This window comes from Cetorhinus maximus, chromosome 18, assembly GCF_964194155.1.
Source record: "Cetorhinus maximus chromosome 18, sCetMax3.hap1.1, whole genome shotgun sequence".
In the NCBI taxonomy this organism is placed as follows: Eukaryota; Metazoa; Chordata; class Chondrichthyes; order Lamniformes; family Cetorhinidae; genus Cetorhinus; species Cetorhinus maximus.
Window position 1 is genome coordinate 53,253,692 of NC_135896.1, and position 25,011 is coordinate 53,278,702.

The 25,011-nt window shown below is 44.0% G+C and overlaps 1 protein-coding gene and 1 pseudogene across 1 annotated transcript; one reads left to right on the forward strand and one right to left on the reverse strand.

The window, feature by feature from the left end:
* The first annotated feature begins 3,239 nt into the window (after positions 1–3,239).
* On the forward strand, positions 3,240–3,360 carry LOC144693576 (U2 spliceosomal RNA; annotated as a pseudogene).
* Positions 3,361–19,336: 15,976 nt separating this feature from the next.
* gpr135 (G protein-coupled receptor 135) lies at positions 19,337–23,476 on the reverse strand. The gene is made up of 2 exons (XM_078562723.1): positions 23,409–23,476; positions 19,337–22,309 (listed from the first exon to the last, which is right to left on the reverse strand). Exon 2 carries the CDS (start codon positions 22,067–22,069, stop codon positions 20,762–20,764), a length of 1,308 nt encoding a protein of 435 aa, XP_078418849.1. The 5' UTR covers positions 22,070–22,309; positions 23,409–23,476; the 3' UTR covers positions 19,337–20,761.
* Between the last annotated feature and the right edge of the window lie 1,535 nt (positions 23,477–25,011).

A 25,011-nucleotide genomic window follows, 5' to 3' on the forward strand; every position in this document is an offset into this window, starting at 1 on the left:
ACTTTTTATCTGGAACAGTACAGTAAGGAAAATTTGTAATTTCTTTAAAATTTCTGCGGCATCTGTAATTGTTTTTAAGAATGTTTATTTGGAAAAGACTTTTTAAGAGTTTGCATCAATTGTAAAGGGATCATTTGTACCCTTTTGGATAAGGAGAAATACTGGTCCTTGTGCTGGCGACCCTTAACATGGAAGCAGTGACAACAGGAAGTTAAGAAAGAAGCCATGTGGCTTGCAGTCACAAAGGAGAGTTACAAGCAGAAGAGCTGGAGGGTAATGGCAATCAGCATAGAGATGCAGACAGAAAGAGGGCCATACTGAATTCTTGAGGAGAAGAAGAAAATCTCTCTCAGGAGGAGGTTAGTTTTTATGTTTGGCAGAAAACAAGACAGGAGCTCATGGAAACACTCTGTGAGCTGGCTAAAAGGTTTAAAAGTTGGAAAGCTGTGTGAATAGCTGAGAGACACTGAAGACCTAGATGTTTTCCCTGAAGTGGCTGAACCAGATGTTATTCAGTTGAAAAGAAACTGTGGAAGGTGACAACATCAGGACTGTCATGACCCAAGGGAGAGAGGGTTCATAGAAGTGTACCTTGCCGATGATGATCGTACCCTTGAAACTCAGAAGTGAAAGCTGTTGTCAGTTAGGATTCCTGACCTACCCTGTGAGAGTAAAGAACAGCATATTGTGGAACTGTGGAGCTATGCAGTGCCAAAAATGCTGAAGGGGAATGCTTGTGTTTGGTAAGACATAGATTTGTTGTATTGACTATTTAAAGTGGAATTTACCCTTTTACTTGAATTTGCTTGTTAATTCATATTTAAGTAAAAGTTACAAAAAGTGAGATCCTGTTGGAAGTTTCTTCATTTGGGGTCAGTTGGTAAAATTGGTTATTTTGGTTTACAGTTGCCACATGAGGATCGTATCTTCAGAATCGAAAGCAAGACATAATGATTATGGGTTTATTTTTTGTAAAATAGTATTCAGCTATTCCAAAAAAAAAGTGCCCTTAAAGTTGAGCAAAAATGAAGTGAAAATAAGTAAATAGGTTTAATCCTGGAATATGAAATAGTCTAAATGAATTCCACGTGTGTGAGTGAAATGGAGAGTAGATGACACTTGGTGGACATGTATATTTCCATTGTTATGGTGTGTTACCAGCAATTATTTGTTCTTTGTTTTAGTTTTGCAGACTGCCGCCTATTATAGTGATAGAAGTATCCAACTTTAGCTAATTTGCTGTTTGTCACAATGGAAGAAGAGGGATAGAGTAAGGAAATAATGTCCACATTTCCTCAAAGTCCAGAAAGATTTGTGCACACTGCCATGTATTATCGGGCTATGGCTTCAAGAACACTCGGTTTCATGACTTCAATCAAAAAAACTGGTAAAATTGGAATCTTTATCCCAATAGCTTGCAATAAACTCAATTTAATACCCAATAAGTCAACTCTAGCTGTTGAATATAAAAATATAGGCAATGCATTAATTACAATTTTAACATCTCAATCCCGGCTTTATAATTGTTATGCAGGAGGCTTTAACAGCCAAATAATGCCTTTCAGATATAGGAAAGACTAATTAATTTCAGCTTCATGTTGAACTGAAGTTATTTCAAACCCATAAAATAAAAGCAAAATACTTCGGCTGCTGGAAATCTAAAATAAAAACTGGAAAAACTCGGCAGATTTGGCAACATCTGTAGAGAGAAACAGAGTTAACATTTTGAGTCTATATGACTTCTTCAGAGCTGAAGAGACATAGAAATGTGTGATCTGCAAAACGAAGTTTAGATAATTGGCAAATGAACCAGAGGGGAGATGAGCTGTTACATAAAATAAAAAGCAAAATACTGTGGATGCTAGAAATCTGAAATAAAAACAGAAAATGCTGGAGAAGCTCAGCAGGTCTGGCAGCATCTGTGGAGAGAGAAACAGAGTTATTGTTTCGAGTCCATATGACTATTCAGAGCTTTTTTTTGACAATTAGTTATGATCTAAAATGCACATTTGAAGCACATTCAGTGGTAACTTTCAAAAGGGAATTATATAAATATATAAATATCAAAAAGGAAAAATTTGCAGGGCTATGGGGAAAGAACAAGGGAGTGAAATAAATCGGATAGTCCTTTCAAAGTGCTGGCATGGACATGAGGAAACAAATGCCCTGTGCTATAAAATTCTACCATTCTACCTGCACGCGTTAAATAACATCTCCAGATGTTCTGTGATTGATATCCTTCTACCTATGAGATGTGATGGAAATGCAGCCTCAGAACTTTGGTGAGATCAACATCCTGGAGGGGGTTACCATTGACCAGAAACTGAACTGGACCAGCCATATAAATACTGTGGCTACAAGAGCAAGTCAGAGGCTATGAATTCTGCAGTGAGTAACTCACCGCATGACTGCCCCAAAGCCCATCCACCATCTACAAGACACAAGTCAGGGGTGCGATGGAATATTCTCCACTTTCCTAAATGAGTGCAGCTCCAACAACACTTGAGCGTGACACCATTTAGGACAAAGCAGCCCACTTGATTGGCACCCCATACACAAACATTCACTCCCTCCACCACCGACGCACAGTGGTAGCAGTATGTACCATCTACAAGATGCACTGCAGAAAGTCACCAAGGCTCCTTAGGTCAAAATTCTGGAACTCCCCCTTAACTACACTGTGGATGTACCTACACCACACATACTGCAGCGGTTCAAGAAGGCAGCTCACTACCATCTTCTTGAGGGCAACTAGAGATGGGCAATAAATGCTGGCCTAGTGAGCCAATAAATGAATAGAAAACGATGAGATCATCACTTCTTTTAATGGCTGAACAGCTGATTCTGGAAAGGCAAAGTCTGCCACAAGTGCCACACATGAAGTTGTCCCTTGCAGTAGTGCGGGATGATCGTTGCTGACACCTTTTTTGCAGGGCTGGCATCTGCTTTGGAGCTTCTGAAACCACATATAATCATGGCGGTGAACTGGTGCCATCATTTGCATCAGTGATTAATTAATGTTTCCCACTTTGATGATTTATGTTGAGGGCTTTCATATTTCTTTTGACAGCATCCTTGAATCTGAGATTTGGGTGCCCTGCAAGTCTCTTTGCACAGGCTACCTCCCTGTTTAGCATATCTTTGAGGATGTGGCCATATTCCATCCTGCCCACATGCCCAAGCCAGCAAAGCCTCCTTTGCTCGATTAGTGCTAGCATACTTAGGATGTTTTCCCTTTGATCGCTTCTCAGCCTTTTGGCTAAGATAAAGCGTAGTATCTGTTCTTATCAGTTTCTTCTGCATGTGCAGGCTCCAGTGCCTAATATCGGGAACCTGAAGAGGTGATGGCTGCAACCAGTTGAGCCCCAAATCAGGGGGTACGTAACACCGTTTGGGTGGCTGTGAAGGACAGCAAAGGAGGAACACCCATGGATCGTGCCGCCTTCATTAAGTGAATCCTTTTGAAGTTGTGTGGATTTGAAGCCGTAGGGATCTACTGCCTGTAGGACTTCGCCAGCGCTGGATACTTCGATGTGACCCTCAAGAATGTTGCCGCCTGCGTCAAGTTCCTGATGGTGTTCAAGAAGAGAGATCAGCCGCAGATGAAGATCCTGACGGTGGAGCCACTCTTTGCCGTTGCAACGGGACCGTGTGGTGACTGTGCATCTCTACAACTCCCACGTCCCTCTCACCGATGTGCTCACCTTCCTCGCCATGTACGTCGACAAGGTTGGGAGCTGCACCAAGGTTAAAGATGCCTTCGGGATTTGGACCAGAAAAACGCCAGGTCAAGGTCACGCTCAAGATGGATGGAAGGGAGCAATCCACCACCCTCCTTCCAGCTTCACTATCAGGGGAAGCCATGGCTACCTTGTCTACGCTGGGCAGCCCAAACTTTGTCGCTCATGCGGCAAGTCTGATCATGTGGCGGCCAACTGCAACGCCGTCCTCTGCAAGAATTGCAAGCAGGAAAGACACCAGATAAAGGACTGCAAACAGACTAAGTGCTGCAACCTGGGTGGTGAGGCAGGCCATCTTTACAAGACCTGCCCCAAACGCTGTCTCACTTATGCAAAGGTGGCCAAAACCAACTAGGGGGAAGCAGATGAAATGGTCAGTGTCACTACCGCCAAGGACACTTGCAACCCTCCACCCACCAAGGCCTTCAGCGAGCACAATGGGACAATGGAGGACACGGAGAGAGACAAGATGAAGGAAAGGATTGAGGCAGCAGACAGCCAAGCAACTGTACTGCCCCCTGAACCTCCCACTCCTCAGCAGAGCAAATCAATGGAAGAGGAACCAGCAGAAAACCAACAGGGGGAGTGGCAGTGGTGAAGAGGGCCAACAAGAAGAAGGGGATAAGAAGGGATCAAACCACTTCCCAGACGACTGGCAAGAGGCATCTCCCATCCGACATGGATGACAAGGGCTGCTGCTCTTCAGACGAAGAAGGGCAAGGGCGGCACCAACAGAAGAAGCGGCAAAGCTTTAGGGAGTTGGAGGACGAGACACCCGAGCTCCAGAGCATTGGAGACAATGAAGTGACCAGCGCACTCCAACTTTGCCCTCAACTTGAAGAGGCCAGCGCACCCCAGCCCCAGGAATCTGGGAGCTTTGAAGCGCTCAGCGCACCCCAGCTCTGGAAGGCCGGGAGTAGCAACGTCCCAGAGGGGGAGTGGATCGGAGAGACTGCTCCAACAGAGAACAATTCAAACCTTATTCCTTGCACGAACCCCACAATGCCACCTGAGCGGAACATCTCCAATGGGGAGGTTCAGGACAGTTTCCTCAGCCCATCCAAAGTGAGGCATTTTGTGAACACTATGGGTATGCAGGAGCAAACCAAAGGTCTGGAATTCTCAAAGACAACAGGTTTGGTAAGCGACAAAATGCTTTAAAAATGGGGATAAAGATTGTATCCATTAATGTGCGTAGCATTAAAACTACTACACGATGTATTGCGACCTTGGATTACCTTGCCAAAGTCAAAGCTGACCTGTTGTTTCTGCAGGAGTGTGCGATACCGCACCTCAGCTCCTACAGGCAATGGTCACGATGGTGGTCCCATGGGCCATCGATGTGGTCGGGACGAAACGACTCACGTTCCTCCAGCCTGGGTATTCTGCTACGGGGGGGAGGGGGGGTCAACTTCACCAGCTCCAAGGTTATGGAGGTGGTGGGCGGGTGCCTCGTAGCAGATGTAATGTACAAGAATGCTTCACTCCAGTCAATTAACGTGTACGCCCCGGCACAAAAGAGCGAGCGGCTGGTGGTCTTTCAGCAGCTCCCACTGCTGCTGGCGACCCCCAGGCCGGTTGTTCTGGGTGTGACTTCAACTGCATCATCGATACAGCTGGATGATCCGGCAGGGCCAACAGCAGATTGGACGTTACGTCCAGATTCCTGATGGAAACAGTAAAGATGCCAAGCTGCACGACGTCTTCAGCAACCCTGCAGACAGAGTGCAGCGTAGATACACCTGGTCATGGCCAGGCGGGTTCATCCGTTCCAGGATAGACTTCTTGTTTGTGTCTCATGCGTTCAGTCAGATCCATCGACGTCAAGCCAGTGTTCTTCTCTGACCACTGCCTCCTACTGGCTGACTGTCATTTACAGGAAGACCAGAGGGTTAGCAGAGGGACATGGAAGCTGAACGTGCAACTGCTGACCCCAGAGAACATTGAGGAACTCCAGAGGGATTACAAAGGTTGGAGAACCGTGAAATCCCTCTGAGTCCCTGACACGCTGGTGGGAAGCAATCGAGGAGAACATCAAGAGGTTTTTCATCCTCAAAGGCATCCAGAAAGCTAGAAAGGAACAGAGGGAAATGTCTCGTCTCCAGAAAACATGCAGAACCTGCTCCGGCTGCAATCGATGGGGGTCGATGTCAAGGAGGAACTCCAAGAGGTGAGGAGCCAGCAAGCCTCGCTCTTTGCCTCGGAGGCCTCCAAGATCATCTTCCGTTCCAGAGACCGCTCAGTGGAGCAGGATGAGATGTGCTCATGTTTCTTCTTCCAAAAGGTACACACACAGAGCTCTGCGATCAGCAGCCTGAAGATATAAGGAAGACGACGGCTCAGTAAAGTCATCGCAGTCTGACATTTTGAGGATCAGCAAATCCTTTCATGCTGGATTATATGACGTGAATCCCACGGACAGCACAGCCTCCCAGTCCCTCCTGTCGTCTATCACGGAGGTCTTAGACGACAGTACATGGGAGAGTCTGGACAAACCACTAATTCCTGACGATCCGATTAAGGCCCTTGAGTCCTTCAAGAAGGGTGAAACTTCTGGAAGCGACGCTTTATCGGCGGAGTTCTATTCTGCTCTGTGGGCCTGGCTCAGCCCAGACCTGCTAGAAGTGTATGAGAGTATGCTCCTGGCCGGCAGCATGTCAGAATCCATGAGGAAAGGCATCATCACCCTCATCTACAAGCACAAGGGGGGAAGGGAGGAAATTAGAAATTGGCGACCCATTTCACTGTTGAATGTGGACTATAAGATTTTGTCCAAGGTCATCGCCAATTGGCAAGTCCACTCTGGAGTTGGTGATTCACCCTGACCAGACCTGCACTGTGCCCGGCAGGAAGATCTCTGACAGCCTTGCGCTACTCAGGGATACGATTGCCTATGTGCAGGACAGGGGTGTGGACACCTGCCTCATCAGCCTGGATCAGGAGAAGGCCTTTGACAGAGTATCACACACCTACATGGTGGATGTGCTCTCCAAAATGGGGTTTGGGGAGGGAATTCGCAATTGGATCCAACTGCCCTACACTAACATCAGTAATGCAGTTTCAATCAATGGGCGGGAATCACAAAACTTAGCAATTAAATCTGGAGTCAGGCAGGGCTGTCCTCTCTCCCCTGTCCTGTTTGTGTGTTGTGTAGAACCCTTTGCTGAGTTCATCAGGAAGGATCTGGGCATAAGAGGAATGACGATCCCAGGCAGAGGAGGCACTTAGGTCAAAGCCTCCCTGTACATGGGCGATGTCGCCGTCTTCTGCTCGGATCCACTGTCGGTGCGCAGACTGATCCACATCTGCGACCAGTTCGAACTGGCCTCGGGAGCCAAGGTAAATTGTGGCAAGAGCAAGGCCATGTTCTTTGGAAACTGGGCTGACCGATCCTTTGACCCCTTCACCATCAGGTCAGACGGCCTGAAGGTGCAGGGGATATGGTTCGGAGGGACCGGGTCATGCGTTAGAAACTGGAAGGGGAGAGTGGCTATGGTGGAAAGGAAACTGGGCATGTGAGAGCGATGCTCCCTCACCACTGCGGGTAAGAACCTGGTCATCAGGTGTGAGGTACTCTCGCTGTTGCTGTACGTGGCATAGGTCTGGTCCATTCCTCACTCCTGCACGATGACGATTATCTGAGCCATCTTTCGCTTTATCTGGAGGTCGAAAATGGATCGTGTTCACAGGGACGCGATGTACAAGCCTCTAGATAAAGGGGGGAAAAAACGTGCCCAACATCGCCCTCATACTGATGGCCACCTTTGTATGCGGCTGCATCAAGCTGTGTGTAGACCCTCGTAACACAAAAACCAAGTGTTACTACGTGCTGAGGTTCTACCTGTCCCCGGTGTTGAGAAGGATGGGTCTGGTCACGCTGCCGTGGAACGCTCCAAGTAGTTGGACCGTGCCGTACCACCTGTCCCTCGTGGAAAAAGTTATGCAGAGAAACACCTTTGACCACAAGTCCATCAGGCAGTGGTCAGCACGTAACGTCCTAGAGGCCCTGCGGGAAAAGGAGATGGTGGATCCTGTCGGCTGGTTCCCCGAGCAGACTGTCAAAGTCATTTGGCAGAACTCATCGCCAGAACTTTCCAACAAGCACCAAGATGTAGCTTGGCTGGTGGTGAGAAAGGCCCTCCCCGTCAAATCCTTCCTACACGCCAGGAGTCTCATCCCCTCTGCACGTTGCCCTCAAGTTGGCTGTAGCGGGGAAGAGACCGTCGTTCACCTTGTGAAATGTGTCATTGCAAAGAAGGCCTGGAGAGAGATGCAGTGGTTTTTGTTAAGGTTCATCCCAAGCAGTGCTGTGACACAGGACTCTGTGCTCTACGGGCTGTTCCCAGGGACACACACCGAAACAAACATCAACTGCAGCTGGAGGATCATCAACTCGGTGAAAGACGCTCTTTGGTCTGCCCGAAATTTGTTGGTCTTCTAGTGCAAAGAGTTGTCCCTGACCAAGTGTTGCAGACTGGCACATTCCAAAGTCCAGGACTACATGCTGAGGGACGCACTAAAGCTTGGGGCAGCCACCGCAAAGGCGCAATGGGGAAAGGTAGCCGTCTACGACCTTTCTGCCATAGTGCACCGAGAGGCTGGGAATTGTATAGACCCCTCGGGCTGTATGACTCAAAGATTGTATGTAGTGAATACTAAATGTATCAAAATCGTTTTGAAGCACCTCAGAGTGCAACACGATGTTATGTCGATAACTCCAATGCCATTGCGCTGTCTGACTGTCTGCAATGACCATATTGAAATGGCTGTAATATTCATTGATTGTATTGAAGCACCTCATGATTCTTGTGTAAAAGTTGAATATGATTGCACTTTTTATGATGGCCATTTAGAAATGTTTTGTAATGTTCTTTCAGATATTTTATGAATAAAATATATTTTTCCAAAATAAATGTTTTCCCTTCATTGGTAACTTTGTATTTCCATGTGATGTCGAGGATGCATCATAGATACCAGAAATGCACATTATTGAGCCTTTTTACTGATGCCCTTTGTAACCAATTAGAATTTATGCTGCTATCATTAGCAAAAGCCTGAACTATTTAATAAAACAATCGATGGATTTCTTGTTACTTTTGCCCATTTCCACAATAATATAGTTGCTTCCGTCCCTCAGCTCAGCAAAATTGCATTCTCCCGGCAGACTCCACCTCCGCTGTATATCCTCATCTGCAGGAAACAATTCCTGACTTTTTTTTCTACCACACACCAGCTGGTCCAGCTGCTCTCAATATGTCTTCTGGGACTGCAGGCAGGCAAACATGTGTTTCAGGCAACCTTTCATCTTGATAGGATGTGTTTTCACTCGTTCTATGCAGCATGGATAAAGTGCTCGTGGTAACAGATTTTTGCAAATAAGCTTTAATAATTCATTTCGAAAGGGACACCAACTATTTTTTTTCTTGGGAGAACATGTTGGCCTTGCAGCCTTTTGTTGTAGATTTGCCAATAAACACAGAGCTGCAGAGGAAGACAAGGATTTTTAGCGGGGGTGGGGTTGGGGGGGGCTACTTGGGGCAGGGGCGGGGGGGTGGGGAAACAGGGTATGGAAGCATCACAATGTTTTCAGGCATTTTAAATATGTGAAGGGCTCATCAGAAGAAAAAAAATACACATATATTCTTGTGTACCTTGTACTAAAATACCAGGACCTTAAATTACTTCTGCTCTGGGGATACTGCAATACTGTGCAAATTGTTGGCATTATGATACAATTATGCCATCATGTGGCTTGGCTAAGAAATGCAATAACAAGTTGTCGAGGGTACAGAAAAACCCTGTTCTATTTGAAAGAAAATGTATTTCAAGCATAATTCTCCTGCAAAATGAGTGTTTAGAAACAGGACATGTCACTTATGTTAATGAACCAATGATTCTTATATTTTTGGTATCAATGGTTGCAACAAATTGCACCTGTTTAGAACAGTTTATTGTTAACTCTGTCATTGGTGTTTCTCGCCTATCATACTTTTTCACCACTTTTTAAAGTAATTATGATCTTCTTCTCACCTACATACCTGTGTTCATCTTTAAATGCAACATTTCTGTAATTAAATGTATGGAACAGAAACATCTCCCTTCTGTCCATAATTTGTTTCTTCTCATGTTTTGCAACCATTTCCTGTGCAGGTAGATAGTGTAGAAAAAAATAACATTTCAACTGCTCACTGATTCTGCTGGGATGACACATGAGAAAAAGTTTATCAACTGTTAGGCAATATTGTCTCCCTCTCCATCACCACCTCTCTTCTGGAACTTAGCCTGGTTCCATTATTACCTAATACAAAAACAAAATATCGTGGATGCTGGGAGTCTGAAATGAAAATAGAAAATGTTGCAAGTAAATGAAAATGAGAAAAGTGTAGAGGAATGGAAGGGCCTTGGAGTGTGTGTCTACATATCCTTGAAAGTAGGACAGGTGGTCAAGAAGGCATAGGGATACATGTCTTTATTAGCTGAGGCATAGAATGTAAAAGCTAGGGATTATGCTGGAACTGTAAACATTAGTTAGACCACAGCTGAAGTACTGTTTGCAATTCTGATCAGCGCACTATAGGAAATATGTGACTGCACTGGAGAAAGTACAGGGGAGATTTACGAAAATGTTGCACGGTCTGGAGAATTTTGGCTATAAGGAAAGGGTGGATAGGATGGGGCTGTTTTCTTCGGAACAGTGGAGGCTGAGGGGGTGATTTAATTGTGTTGTATAAAAATACGAGCGATAGAGTGGATAGGATGGACATATTTCCATTAGAGATGGGTCAATAACCAGGAGGCATAAATTTAAAGTAATGGTAGATGGATTAGGGAGGAGTTGAGAAATTTTTTCACCAGAGAGTGGAGGGTGTATGGAACTCACTGTTTGAAAGACTAGTATAGGCAGAAAGGCTTATTACATTTTAAGAAGCACTAGGTCAGGATATGCACTTCAAGTGTCGTAACCTACAAGGCTGCAGACCAAAAGCTGGAAAGTGGGATTAGGCTGAATAACTCTATTTTGGCCAGTACATCCACAATGGGCTGAATGGCCTCCTTCTGAGCTGTAAATTTCTAATTACGTAGCATGAATGCAATAATACACAGCTCAACCAAGCTGCCTTGCAGCTTTACCAAATTGCTCAACTTTGTACATGAACTAATACAATTTTTTCATAGAATATTTGCACACAATATCACAAGCCATGCAAATAAAGCTGAAGTGAATTCCAAGATTTATTTAACAGGCTTTAACTGCCTCCACTAAATTTATTTTATACAAGTTAATCACCTCAGTGTTTAAGGATAAAATCATTCATCCTTTCTAAAACTGCTTCTCCATTCACTTGTCATTTTCTAATTCAATTATCTCTCTCTCTCACATTTGTTGTCACTCTATCAATCTTTCTATATTATTCTCCTTCTCTCTGTCCTTTCTCTTCTATATCTTAATGTTTCTGTGGTTCTCAGTTGTTACTTCACTAACATTCTCACTTTCTATGTGTTACCTTTTTTTTGAACAGCCCAGAGTACACACCAAGATGGCATTCAATATTTACCAGCCAGAGGTGAGGACAGGAGTATCTAGGATTCTATCTGGGAGGTGGTGCTGAAGCTTGAGCAGATATGAGAGAAATTAGGGATGGGGTCTGAAAAAAGGGAGTGGTGGGAGTCTAGGATAGGTGCTGAAGTATTTTGGACTTTTTGATACTTGTTTTAAAAAAGATTAAAATAATAGTTCGGATGAAAGGTCATCGACCTGAAGCATTGGATCAGATCTTCTGGTATCTGAAGCAGTGACACATTGCACTTAAGCTGCTGTTGTGCATTGGGACCCATGGCAAGTCCTGATCTGTGCTGTAATTACCCAGGAAGCTTAAACCTTCCAATGGGCTGATTTGCACTGCCCAGCAGCTTCTGCAAATATCTCTTATACTGATCTCAGTGTCAGAGGCTTAGACTGGATACATGTGACTTACGTAGATACTTAACCTAGAATTGTTACACTGTTTAAACTCTGGTACAACTCAATGATTAACAGGGTAACTCAACCCAGCTCCACAACCAACCCCACACCCACAAACCCAACCTATCGCCCGACTGGACCTGACTATTTCCCATCTCGACCCAACTACCCACCCACTCCCTTCACCCACAAACCCACTGAAAGACTTGAGACCTTTAATACCTTAGCTGATTACTGCAGCTTCTGTTGTAAAATGGGGGCATGTCCTCGATGCTGTTCCTCTCTGCCAGTTTTCTCCTGGGTCACTGTGCTGAGGCTTCATTGTTGCAACCTGGGTCGGAAGATCTAGCTGAAATTGTGCAAAAAGGTAAGTGTGCAGTGATCTCTGCAGGCAGCAGCAGTGCCATGCAGCATCACTACTGATCAGAAGATCTGGCCACTAACTGCTTTCCTCTCGCCACAGATGCTCCCAGAGCTGCATTTTAGCATTTTCTGTTTTTAATTTCAGATTTCCAACATTTTTTTAACTTATTCTTTCAGACGTTATGGGCGTCACTGGCTGGACCAGCATTTATTGCCTATCCCTAATTGCCCCGAAGGTGTTGATGAGCCACTTTCTAGAATTGCTGCAGTCCATGTGGTGTAGGTACACCCTCAGCGCTGTTAGGAAAGAGTTCCAAGATTTTGATCCAGCAATAGTGAAGGAGTGGCGATATGATTACAAGTCAGGATAGCATGTGGCTTGGAAGAGAACTTTGCAGGTGGTGGTGTTCCTGTCCATCTGCTAGCCTTGTCCTTTGAGGTGGGAGAGGTTGCAGGTTTGGAAGATGCTGCAGTGCATCTTGTAGATGGTACACACTACTGCCACTGTGCATCAGTGATGGAGTCAATGTTTAAGGTGGTGGATGGGGTGCCAATCAAGTGGGCTGCTTTGTCCTGGATGGTGTTCAGCTTCTTGATTGTTGTTGGAGCTGCACTCACCCAGGCGAGTGGAGAGTATTCCATTACACTCCTGATTTGTGCCTTGCAGATGGTGGACGGGCTTCGGGGAGTTGGGAGGTGAATTACTTGTCATAGGATTTCTAGCCCCTGACCTGCCCTTGTAACCACAGAATTTATATGGCTAGTCCAATTCAGTTTCTAGTCAATGGTAACCCCAAAGATGTTGATAGAGGAGGATTCAGTGATGGTAATGCCATTGAATGTCAAGGGGAGATGTTTAGATTCTCTCTTGTTAGAGATGGTCATTGCCTGGCACTTGTGTGGCATGAATGTTACTTGCCACTTATCTGCCCAAACCTGAATGTTATCCAGGTCATGCTACATATGGACATGGACTGCTTCAGTATATGATGAGTCACAAATGATGCAGGAAATTGTGCATCCATCAGTGAACATCCCCCACTTCTGACCTAAGATGGAGGGAAGTTTGTTGGTGAAGCAGCTGAAGATGGTTGGGCCTGGGACATCACTCCGAGGAGCTCCTGCAACAATGTCCCACGACTGATATGATTGACTTCCAACAACCACAACCATCTTCTTTTGTGCTAGGTATGACTCCAACCAGAGTTGGAGAGTTTTCCCCTAAAACCCACTGACTCCTGTTTTGCTAGGGCTCCTTGATGCCACACTCTGTCAAATGCTGCCTTGATGTTGAGGGCAGTTATTCTCACCTCACTTCTTGAATTCAGCTCTTTTGTCCATGTTTGGACCAAGGCTGTAACGAGATAAGAGCCGAGTGGCCCTTGCGGAACCTAAACTGAGTGTGATGGAGCAAGCTATTGCTGAATAAGTGCCATTTGGTAACACTGGTGATGACACCTTTCATCACTTTGCCAATGATCAAGAGCAGACTGGGGTGATAATTGGCCAGGTTGGATTTGTGTACCTAGGCAATTTTCTACATCACTGTGTAGTGTTGTCACTGTACTGAAACAGCTTGGCTTAGGGTGCAGCTAGATCTGGAGCATAAGTCTTCAGTACTATTGCCAGAATGTTGTCAGGGTCCATAGCCTTTGCAGTAAACATTGCCTTCAGTCATGTTTTGATATCACGTGGAGTGAATCGAATTGATAAATACTGCTCGTGTTGCTGCTGCCTGAGTCATTTGCTCACCAGGCAAGCTTGATGCTGAAATAGGCCAGATCAAAGGCATCCTGCAGGATAATGGCTACCCTGGTCAGATCATTTTGCGCTGTATACCGCACAAACTCAATGTCAGGGCCTAAGGCTGTCACTTCCATCCCTGAAAAGTGCCCAGTCTACTCCGATTAACCTGGAAGGGCAAGGTATGTCAAAAATTTGAGCAAGAGGTGAAGCTAGCTGTTTCACGCTGCTATGTATTCACCACTAACAGGATGCTGCTGTCAAGCCAAAAAACATGTTCTGCCTATCGCACAAATGAATAATATGAATTTCAGTGCCAGTGTGATGCTAGGTTTGTAGGTCGTATGTCCAAAAGACTGGCGGATCGTATCAAACAGCACGTCCCAGCTGCTGTTCGCAATGGGCAGGGTACAGACTGAACCTAACCAGCCTGTGATTGCAAAACTCAAAACACAGTGTCCAACGTTAGATGTGATTTCACGATTGGACAATATTTGCTAAAAAATTTCTGTGTGCTAAGAATTACGCTGACAGCAAATTTAAGATTGTCAGTTGGGCTCACAGTGTGGCGTATTTGTGTGTACTGGAAGCTACATATATTAATGCACGGGGCCCTGCTCTTTGCAGACAGAAAGAGCATGTATATACATCGCACCTGTTTCAGTGAAAAAATAAGTGACAGCCATTTTCTGACTCATTGCTCAAGGCAATGCCTTAACCAATAAGGGTCAAGCTGCCTGGTTTAAATTTCAAACAATGTTTGGCAGTTAACTTTCAGTCACCATTAACTGGTGCATTCTCCATGGCAACACCTCTACCGATCAGAGTCCACTTGCCAATTATCAGCACTCTCTTCATATAAAATATAAATTGTTGTTTTCCCCTTATATTGGTATTCTTGCAAAATGTTCTGACGAGTGCAAGATGAAAAGCTTTGACATGTGTCTTTTTTCAGCAATACTCAAATTGGTAACGACTTTGGGCTATTTTATATGGTTCTTTCCATTCTAGAAAGGTTTTGAGGAGAAGCATGGGCAATATCAGACGGCAAAGGAAAGGAGCTTTTGGTTTCTCTCCCAAGACACACAACTGATTAATTGTTTGTCTTGGATTGTATTTGTTAGAAAGCGTTTGTATGAGAAGCTACTGCTGAAGGCAGTAGAGTGAAGAGAAGGCAGCACATTGCATGTTTTGGTAACCAGAGCAAAATGATTCCTAGGGCTCTGATAATGGGCCCACACCATCTGGGCCATGCTGTTCAAGTTGAAGCAACTGTCCACAATGCTTGTATGATTTAAAAATATGAACAGCTTGTGATATTCTGTAATTTGACATATTAGGGTTGATTGCTGATAATTTACCATAGCCATTATATTACATTAAATATATAAGTTATATGATTTCTTAAATTTATATGCAGACCGCAAAACATTTATATGTTTTGGCCATAAATCCTCCACATTTCATATTACAGAAAGAGATAATGTAAATTGCCTTCTATGTAAGTAACCAATACAGAATAAATCAGAAGCACATGGTATTCTTTACCTCATTATTTTTAAGAGGGTGTGTTTAATGTGATCTTCAGTGAGAAGAGTCAGTGCTGAGGAAACAACATTGTTACATCTTTGTCTTAGTTCTGAGTGCTCTCCAATCACATACAACAAAAAACCTTAGATATACTAATACAGAGTTCTTTAAACTTGATTTTACAATAAACCTAACGGCCATATGCTGATGCTTTTGGTAAACTCTTTTGGTGAAATTACATATGAACATCCAAATTAGGAGCAGGAGGCAGGAGTAGGCCACTGGGGTCCCTTGAACCAGCTCCGCCATTCAGTAAGATCATGGCTGATCTGAATGTGGCCTCAACTCCATATTCTGCCTACCCCCAAAAACCTTTGACTCTCTCTTGTTAGAATCTATCTACTTCTGTCTTAGAAATACTCAATGACCCTGCCTCCACTGCTCTCTAGGGAAGAGAGTTCCAAATATTCACGACCCTCTGAGAGAAAAACATTATTTTCATTTCTGCCTTAAATGGGAGGCCCCTTATTTTAAACTGTGTCTCCTAGTTCTAGTCCATCCCACAAGGGGAAACATCCTATCAGCATCCACCCTGTAAAGTCCCCTCAGAATCTTGTATGTTTCAGTAAGATCACCTCTCACTCTTCTAAACGCCAATGGATACAGGCCCAGCCTGTCCAACCTTTCCCCATAAGATAATCATCCCCAACCCCAGTCCCAGGAATCAATGGAGTGAACCTTCTTTGAACTGCTTCTAATTTATTTATATCCTTTCTTAAATAAGAAGACCAAAACTGTACACAGTACTCTAGATGTGGTCTCAGTACATCCTGTACAACTGAAGCAAAATGTCCCTACTTGTATATTCCATTCCATTTGCCTTCCTAATCACTTGTTGTACCTGCAATTTTTTCTGATTTGTATACCAGGACACCCAAATTCCTCTGCACCTCCGAGTTCTGCAATCTCTCCATTGAAATAACATGCTGCTTTTCTGAAGAAGAGTCATATGGACTCGAAACGTTAACTTTGTCTTTCTCTCCACAGATGCTGTCAGACCTACTGAGTTTTTCCAGCGATTTTTGTTTTTGTTTCAGATTTCCAGCATCCGCAGTATTTTGTTTTTATGTTATGCTGCTTTTCTATCCTTCCTGCCAAAGTGGACAAGTTTACATTTTCCCACATTATACTCCATCTGCTAATTTTTTTTGCCCACTCACTTAACCTATCTATGTCCCTTTGCTTACTCCTTTTGTCCTCTTCATAACTTACTTTCCTACCTACCTTTGTGTCATCAGCAAATTTAGCACCCCTACATCCAAGTCACTGACATACACTGTAAATAGTTGAGGCCCCAGCACTAATCCCTGTGACACTCCACTCGTCACATCTTGTCAACCTGTAGCAACTCATGTATGCCTCCTGTTTCCTGTTAGCTAACAATCCCCTATCCATGAAAATATGTTACTCTCTAATCATGAGCTCTTATTTTGCAAAGTAACCTTTGGTATGGCACCTTGTTAAATGTCTTCTGGAAATCCAAGTACAGCACATCCACAGCTTTCCCTTTATCCATGTTGCTTGTTACAATTCCATAAAAATTCCATAGGAATATAATAGCTAATAGTCTACAATTTCACAAATGCTTATGATTAATTATTAATCATTGTGAGTATATAAGTCAAACCAAATGTAAATAAAATGTTATTTCTGCTATTTAACTGAGCTTATCAGTTTAAAATATAACAACCTAGCTTTTGTACTTGCCACAAAAAGCAGGACAAATCCAACCTGACCAATCACTGCCCCTTCAGTCTACTAGCGATCATCAGCAAGGTGATGGAAGGTGTTGTTGACAGTGCTATCAAGCAGCACTTACTCAGCAATAACGTGCTCAATGATGTTCAGTTTGTGTTGCACTAGGGCTACTCAGTTCTTGACCTCATTATAGCCTTAATCCAAACACAGCCAAAAAGAGCTGAACTTGAGGTGAGGTGAGAGTGACTCCCCTTGAGATCAAGGTGGTATTTGATTGAGTGTGACATCAAGGAGCCCTAGCAAAATTGAAGTCAATAGGAATTGGGGGTGGGGGAATCTCTCCACTCTTTGGAGTCATACTTAGCACAAAAGAAGATGGTTCTGGTTGTTGGAGGCCAATCATCTCAGTTCTAGGGCATCACTGCAGGAGTTCTTCAGGGTAGTATCCAAGGCCCAACCATCTTCAGCTGCTTCACCAAAGAGCTTCCCTCCTTCGTAAGATCAGAGGTAGGGATGTTCACTGCACAGTGTTCAGTACTATTTGTGACTTCTCAGATATTGAAGCAGTCTGTGTCCATATGTAGCAAGGCCTGTATAACATTCAGGCTTGGGCTGATCATTCACACAATGTAAGTGCCAGGCAAGAGATCTAACACAAAAACAGAATTACCTGGAAAAACTCAGCAGGTCTGGCAGCATCGGCGGAGAAGAAAAGAGTTGACGTTTTGAGTCCTCATGACCCTTCAGCAGAACTAACCATCTTCCCTTGACGTTCACTGACATTATCATTGCTGAATCTCCTATCAACATCCTTAGGGTTACTGATGATGAGAAACTGAACTGGACCAGCTATATAAATACTGTGGCAACAAAAGCAACTCAGAGGCTGGGAATTCTGTGGCAAGTAACTCACCTCCTGACTCCCAAAAGCCTGTTCACCATTGACGAAGGACTAGTCAGGATTGCGAATGGAATACTCTCCATTTGCCTGGAGTGCAAGTGCACTCCAATGTCTAGATGGTGTCTTGAATGCAATGCTCAAGACACCACCCAGAACAAAACAACCCACTTCATCCAGCGCCCCCATCCACCACAGACACACAGTATACAAGATGCACTGCAGCAGCTCACCAAGGCTCCTCTGACGGCAGCTTCTAAACCCAAAACCTCTACCACTTGTAAGGACAGCAAACACATTGGAACACCATCACGTGAAAGTTCCCCTCTAAGCCACATACCATCCTGACTTGGAATTATATCGCCATTTCTTCACTATCACTGGGTCAAGAACCTGGATCACTCTTCCGAGCAGCACTGTGAGGGTTCCTGCACCAGATGGACTGCAGCAGTTCAAGAAGACAGCTTACCACCACCACCTCAAGGGCAATTAAGGATGGGCACCAAATGATGGTCCTACCAGTGACACTTACATCCCATGAAAGATTAAAAAAACATATCTAAGGATACAGCAGCTGTAGTAAATCCATTAAATAATAGATTGTTAATTTTAATAAAATGTATATTTTAGTCAATATATTTCATTGAATACTTTTTAATATTTCTATATAGCAACATTTCCCTGATGAGACAGATTGACAACACTTGACTGAGCATTATTTTTTTAAATTAAACTTTAATAATAACAGAACAAAGAATACACTGACATAGACAAATAACTTCCATGGTATGACACCATACGATAAATATTCTGCAATTTGGGGCAATAAATACACTTGCACCTTTTCCTTAGAATATAAAGCAACATTAAAATACACAAAATACAAGATCATTTATTTCTGATTTGTTTACAAAATATTTTTCACAGGCATTAGCAAATTTTGAAGAACACATTAATATTAGGCTTTAAAATGCTACACAGGCAAGTGTTCTGCTCATTTTTTACCCCCGTTTTGGAAAGGCAATTGAGGAATGAAATACTGCAAAGCTTCAATATATGAGACTTTAAACCAATAAATGTTAGACCACCAGGACATTTCTGAATGTAGAAACAATAAACTCCAAGATATTGGCTTTGTAAAGAAGCTTTTGTGTGTTCACTGTATTGTGATTAGAATTGCTCTAAAATGTAACAGTTACAAGCTTTGATAGAAACCTCAGACATTGCTGCTGGTGAGATTCTGATTGATGAGTTAGGCACCAGCTTTCCCAATTGACTGTTAATAGATAAGGCTCAAATTTTCAATTGATATATGTCCAACAGACCAGTTGTTCTTTTGAAAAAACATGATTTTTCCTATTGTTTTGGCACTTTGGACACACACATTTGATTTTGACACATCATAAGCAACTATAGGAGGTGCACTTTCAAAGTGCTGGCATAAATATTTCAGCATTACGTCATATAACGTTAATTGACTCCTGCAGTCTTTTTACTGACTTGCGCATTAATTATATTTTATGTTCTCACCAGTTTTTTTCCTCTTCTCCCAAGGTTTTGGCTTCATGGTTCCAGAGGTGGTGATCACCTTCTGAAATCTCATCCACATGGTCATTACTTATGTGTGAATTTCAAGAGTAGATGTTGCCTACAGTAGGGCAGGGATGAAGGGGGCAGGGTGCAAATCATCACAACTGTGATCCTATCTTTGCCTAACCTCCACGTGTGCAGCAGAATTCCAAGGATAGCAATTAAGAGCTATGTCTAATCCCTCTCTCGCTCTCTAACCAAAGGTTGCTGAGGCCAGTCATGGTGACCAACTGTCTTAGCTAAGATCAACAAACACATAAGGTAGGCTGACACATCAATGCAGTACTGAGGGAGTGCTGCACTACCAGCATTGTTGTCTTTCAGATCAGACTAAACTGAGGTCCCTTCAGGTGGATGTGAAATATCCATTGGCACTACTTTGAAGGAGAGTTGTCCCTGATGTCCTGAACAACACTCGGCCAGCACCACCAAAATTAGCTGATCGGTTCATATGTGGTGTTTTTGCTTGTCTGGCCTTGCTGTGCACAAATTGGCTGTTGCTCTCCCTTGCAGTACAACAGTGATTACTCTTCAGAATTATTTAATTGGCTTATGAAGTGCTTTGGGCTGTCCTAAGGTGCTATATAAATATAAGCTTTATTCTTTAATTGAGTAAACACTGAGAATCAAAGCTGGGACTTTGTGGTCTGTATGCTTAAGTGACTCACGATAAGACTGTCATACAGACCAACAGTAGACTGTTGCAATTATCTTAAAAGATTTTAATCATATGGTCTTTTAAAGTATCAAAGAAAACAAATTATGTAGCAACTGGAAATAATGCACTTGTCCCCTGAATTGGAGAAAGGGTATTTTTCCAAATGTTATTTATGTTCCATTATCGGTTGGTATAACATGCAATCTAGTTGCACTCAGCATTTCAGAACATTTACTAAAGGTCCTAAAATTACACCTCATTATTGTATTGTGTGTGATGGATTTGAAAGAGTTCTCATTGCTGCTTCTGATCTTTTGTTGGGATCTGAATTTTACTTTCTGATTGACAATTTAGGATTGTATAACCTCAAGTCCAAATTCCAGTTTATATTAATATAACCTAAAACGTTTCATACACAGGTTTGCATCAGAAACTACTAAAATTTCCGTACTTTCAAGAAAGACTGAATTTAAACCCCTCCATTGTGAATAATCTGCAATGAATGGTTTGTATCCAATTTAAAGGCTGGTGTTTGCAGTCTCTGATTTAGGTACAGTGGCCTCAGACATTGTATCGGGTTGTCCATCTCTGCAGAAGAGCACAGCTGGGTTTTTACAGGCCCACATTGCAACGTCTCCATTTGCAGGGCTGGAGGAAGACATCCTGCTGCCGGAACCCTGTAGATTGACATATCGGTCCCTTATCCTATCCACCCTATTCCTGGCTTCGTGACTCTGGCTGGACAAGTATGCTGCTATGTTTCTAGTCCTGTAACCATCTTCCCTATTCCTGCCCAAGAGGATGGAGATGTTGGGGTTTCTGGTGGCATAGATGAGTGGATTGAGGGCTCCGTTGGCCCAAGCCAGCCAGATGGCTACAGTGTCCATGATAGGGGTGAAATGGAAGTTGCCAGTGGCTGTAATGATGCCCATGACACAATAGGGACCCCAGCAGCAGATGATGAAGACGATCATGATCAACACAGTTGTGGCTGTCCTCATCTCACTGTAGAAGCGCAATAGATGGGCGTAGGTGGTGACTGGACGGACCCGGATCTCTGACAGCCTCACTGTCTTACAGATGTTGTAGTGGCAGAAGCACATCAAAGAGAAGGGCAGAAGGTAGCAGATGACAATCAGGGTGATGCTGTAACTGGTGCCCATGCGGGAGCTGCCTGAGTGAAAGATGTACATGCAGTGGTAGAACCCCTTCTTGTGGACAACCAGTGGCCCCTGGGCTTGTGTGATGAGATACCAGGGGAAAGAGAAAAGGACTGCAGTCAGCCAGACAGCGACCAACAGCTGGGTGGCCTTACGTCTGCCAATCTTCTCCTGGGGTTGCCTGACGATCGCATAGTAACGATCGAAGGAGATGAGAGTCATGGTGAGGGTGGAGATGATCCCAAAGCAAGAGTTGAAGAAACCGTTGGCAATGCAGAACTGGTCACCGAAGATCCAAACCCCTTCCTGGGTGAAGAGCATGATGAAGGAGAAGGGCACACAGAGCAGGGCAGTGAGGAGGTCAGATAGGGACAGGGACATGATAAAGGCATTGGTCACAGTCCTCAGTTGCCGGTGTTTGATGATCATCACTATGACAGCTGAATTGCCCAGACAGGACAGCAGGAAAATGAGCAGGAGGATGAGAGCTTTGGAAGCCATAGCCATGCCATAGAGCAGGGAGTTAGTGTTCGGCTGGTTGCTGGCTCGATCCTGCAGAGCTGCCCCAGTTTGGTTGCTGATGACAGTGGATACAGTGACTGTCACATCTGAGCCATTGGTCTTTGTGAGATTGTATAACAGTGGTATCTTGGTAGAAAGATCCATTGGGCTCAACAACACATCCACAAAGTGGAGGATTCATCACTGGCCCTGTCCTAATAGTGATACACAGAGGTCGACGGAAGTGGCTCCTATGGCAGATACACATGAGTTACAGGTCCTGGTTCTGTTTCAGGTTGCAGGGGCTCCAGTGGCGAAACCCTCTCACCGATATCCCCATCACTTGCAGAATTTGCATAACTCCCCACTGGCGTGTCAATATCTCTTTAAATAGTAGGCGTAACCCTGTGGCATTAGAAAGAATATTAACGTTTCATTAAGCATATTCAGAATAACACCATCAGCATGGGTTCAATTCCCATCCGGCTGAGGTAGATTTGGGACCTGTCCCTGAGAGTAGAAGGCAATGGGAAGCCACCACTGACAAAAACTGCCAAGGAAGCAGTTCAGGATGAAGCAGCAGGATGAAGTGGTCCATGTCCAAATGCAGCAAATCCTGGACAATATCCAGGCTTGGGCTGACAAGTGGCAAGTAACATTTGTGCCACACAAGTGCCAGGTAATGATTATCTCCAATAAGAGAGAATCTACCTATCGCCCCTTGACAATCAATGGCATTACCATCGTTGAATCCCCCACTATCAACATCCTGGGGGTTACCATTGACCAGAAACTAAACTGAACTAGCCATATAAATACTGGGGCTACAAGAGCAGGTCAGAGACTAGGAATCCTGCGGTGAGGAACTCACCTCCTGACTCCCCAAAGCCTGTCCATCATCTACAAGGCACAAGTCAGGAGTATGATGGAATACTCCCCACTTGCCTGGATGAGTACAGCTCCAACAACACTCAAGAAGCTCAACACTGTCCAGGACAAAGCAGCCCACTTGATTGGCACCCCATTGTTCACTCCCTCCACCACTGATGCACAATAGCAGCAGTGTGTACCATCTACAAGATGCACTGCAGGAGCTCACCTCCTTAGCACCTTCCAAACCCACAACCACTACCACCTAGAAGGACAAGGGCAGCAGATAGATGGAAACACCACCACCTGAAAGTTCCCCTCCAAGTCACTCACCATCCTGGCTTGGAAATATAACACCGTTCCTTCACGTCACTGGTCAAAATCCTGGAACTCCCTTCCTAACAGCACTGCAGATGTACCTACACCACATGGACTGCATTGGTTCAAGAAGGCAGCTCACCACCACCTTCTCAAGGGCAATTAGGGATGGGCAATAAATGCTGGCCCAGCCAGTGAAGCCCACATCCCATGAATGAATGAAACAAAAATCAGTAGACAGTGAGCCAAGGACCTGCCTTCGGGCCGAGCACACATGAATGAATGAAGCATGATATAAAATAACAAGTGAACTTACATGAGTAGCGGGAGCTCCACGGATCTGGAACCCAAGACAGTGCCAAAGGCAGGGAAAACAAAGATGAGTCACATGACCTGAAAATCACATGATCATGGCCATGACGTAGACACCGCCCACCTACAGCGAAACTGCAAACTGCACCCTCACTGCATCAGGTTGCGGTCGGTGGTTTATATTTTTTTGTTGTTTCTCTCCCTGCACTTTTGGTGGTTGGAGAGAGAATGTTTCACCACTGCGCACTTTGTAGTGGAGAAGGTTGATATGAATTTTAATCAGTGTCACCACGTACGGTGCAGAAGGTGAGGAATAGAGGCTGCATAGCCTGGAATAACAGAAACAAAAGCTTGCAATGCGTCAAACATCAGCACCGACACATGATTTATATATGGGGGGGGGGGGGGTGCGAGGAACAGCTAAATCAGACATCCACTTAGTTTAAAAACAGTCCAAATAATTTCAGCACCACGACTTAGCGATTAAAGGAAATACAGAAACATTTTCAATGTCACAGCACCAATGTAAGCCCCGAAATACACCACTTTGAAAGGTCGCTCATAGTCTGAGATTCCTTCCCAGTGAATCCTCAGTGATGCTTTTCCAGATATCGTCCTCCTGATGTGACAGTTGCCACTGTACAACCAGTAGCCCATTTATCACACGTCCGTTAATATTTGTCTGTGTTTCATGGCAAAGACTTGCTCTGCAGGAAGGTCTTTGGAGCATTTTGGGGAAATTCAGTGGCTTTTACGATGTAATTTGAAGTACCGTATGCCAATTCTACAGTAAACTCTGAACCAGCATCTCAGAAATGGACGATCGGCTGTGCGATGAGGGTCTTGAAAGGCGGGTTTCAGTTAGGAACTGAAAGTTAAGGATAACCTCTGAATTTATAAAATGATTGAGCATATGTAACCAAAGACTGGAGGCTTAAAGCATGAAAAAATTGCCGCTCTCTTTTAAGGAGTCCCGGGAACTGGTAAATCGGATAGTAAACGCATCCACTTAGTTAAAAACCAGTCCAAATAATTTCAACATAAAGACATAGCGGTTAAAGGAAATGCGGAAACATTTTCAATGTTGCGGTTGCTAAGATCATTGACAACTTTCGAACGCTCCAGTGATACACTTTATTGATGAAATAAGTACTGAATTTTGTTTTTGATTGCAATTATCAACGATTTTTATGGTCATCAAGGGTGGTGTCATCACTTAAATGTAATCTAATGTTTTTAAATAATTATATTTACTAACATTGAACATAAGAAATAGGAGCAGGAGTAGATCATATGACCTCTTGAGCCTGCTGCACATTCAATACGATCAAGGCTAATCTGTCTCAAATCCACTTTCCTGCATTCGCCCCATATCCCCTAATTTCCCGAGGGACCAATATTTATCTCAGCATGGAGCAGCCACAACCTTCTGGGGTAAAGAATTCCAGAGATTCACAACCCAGAGTGAAAACATTTCTTCTCACCTCAGTCCTAAATTTAACATTTCAAAATTACCAAGCACAGGCCATGTACAGAAAGGTAAACAAAATCAGGTTAAGAATTAAGGACGTTTTCAAAAGCAAATTGAAAAAGAAACTGACAAGAGC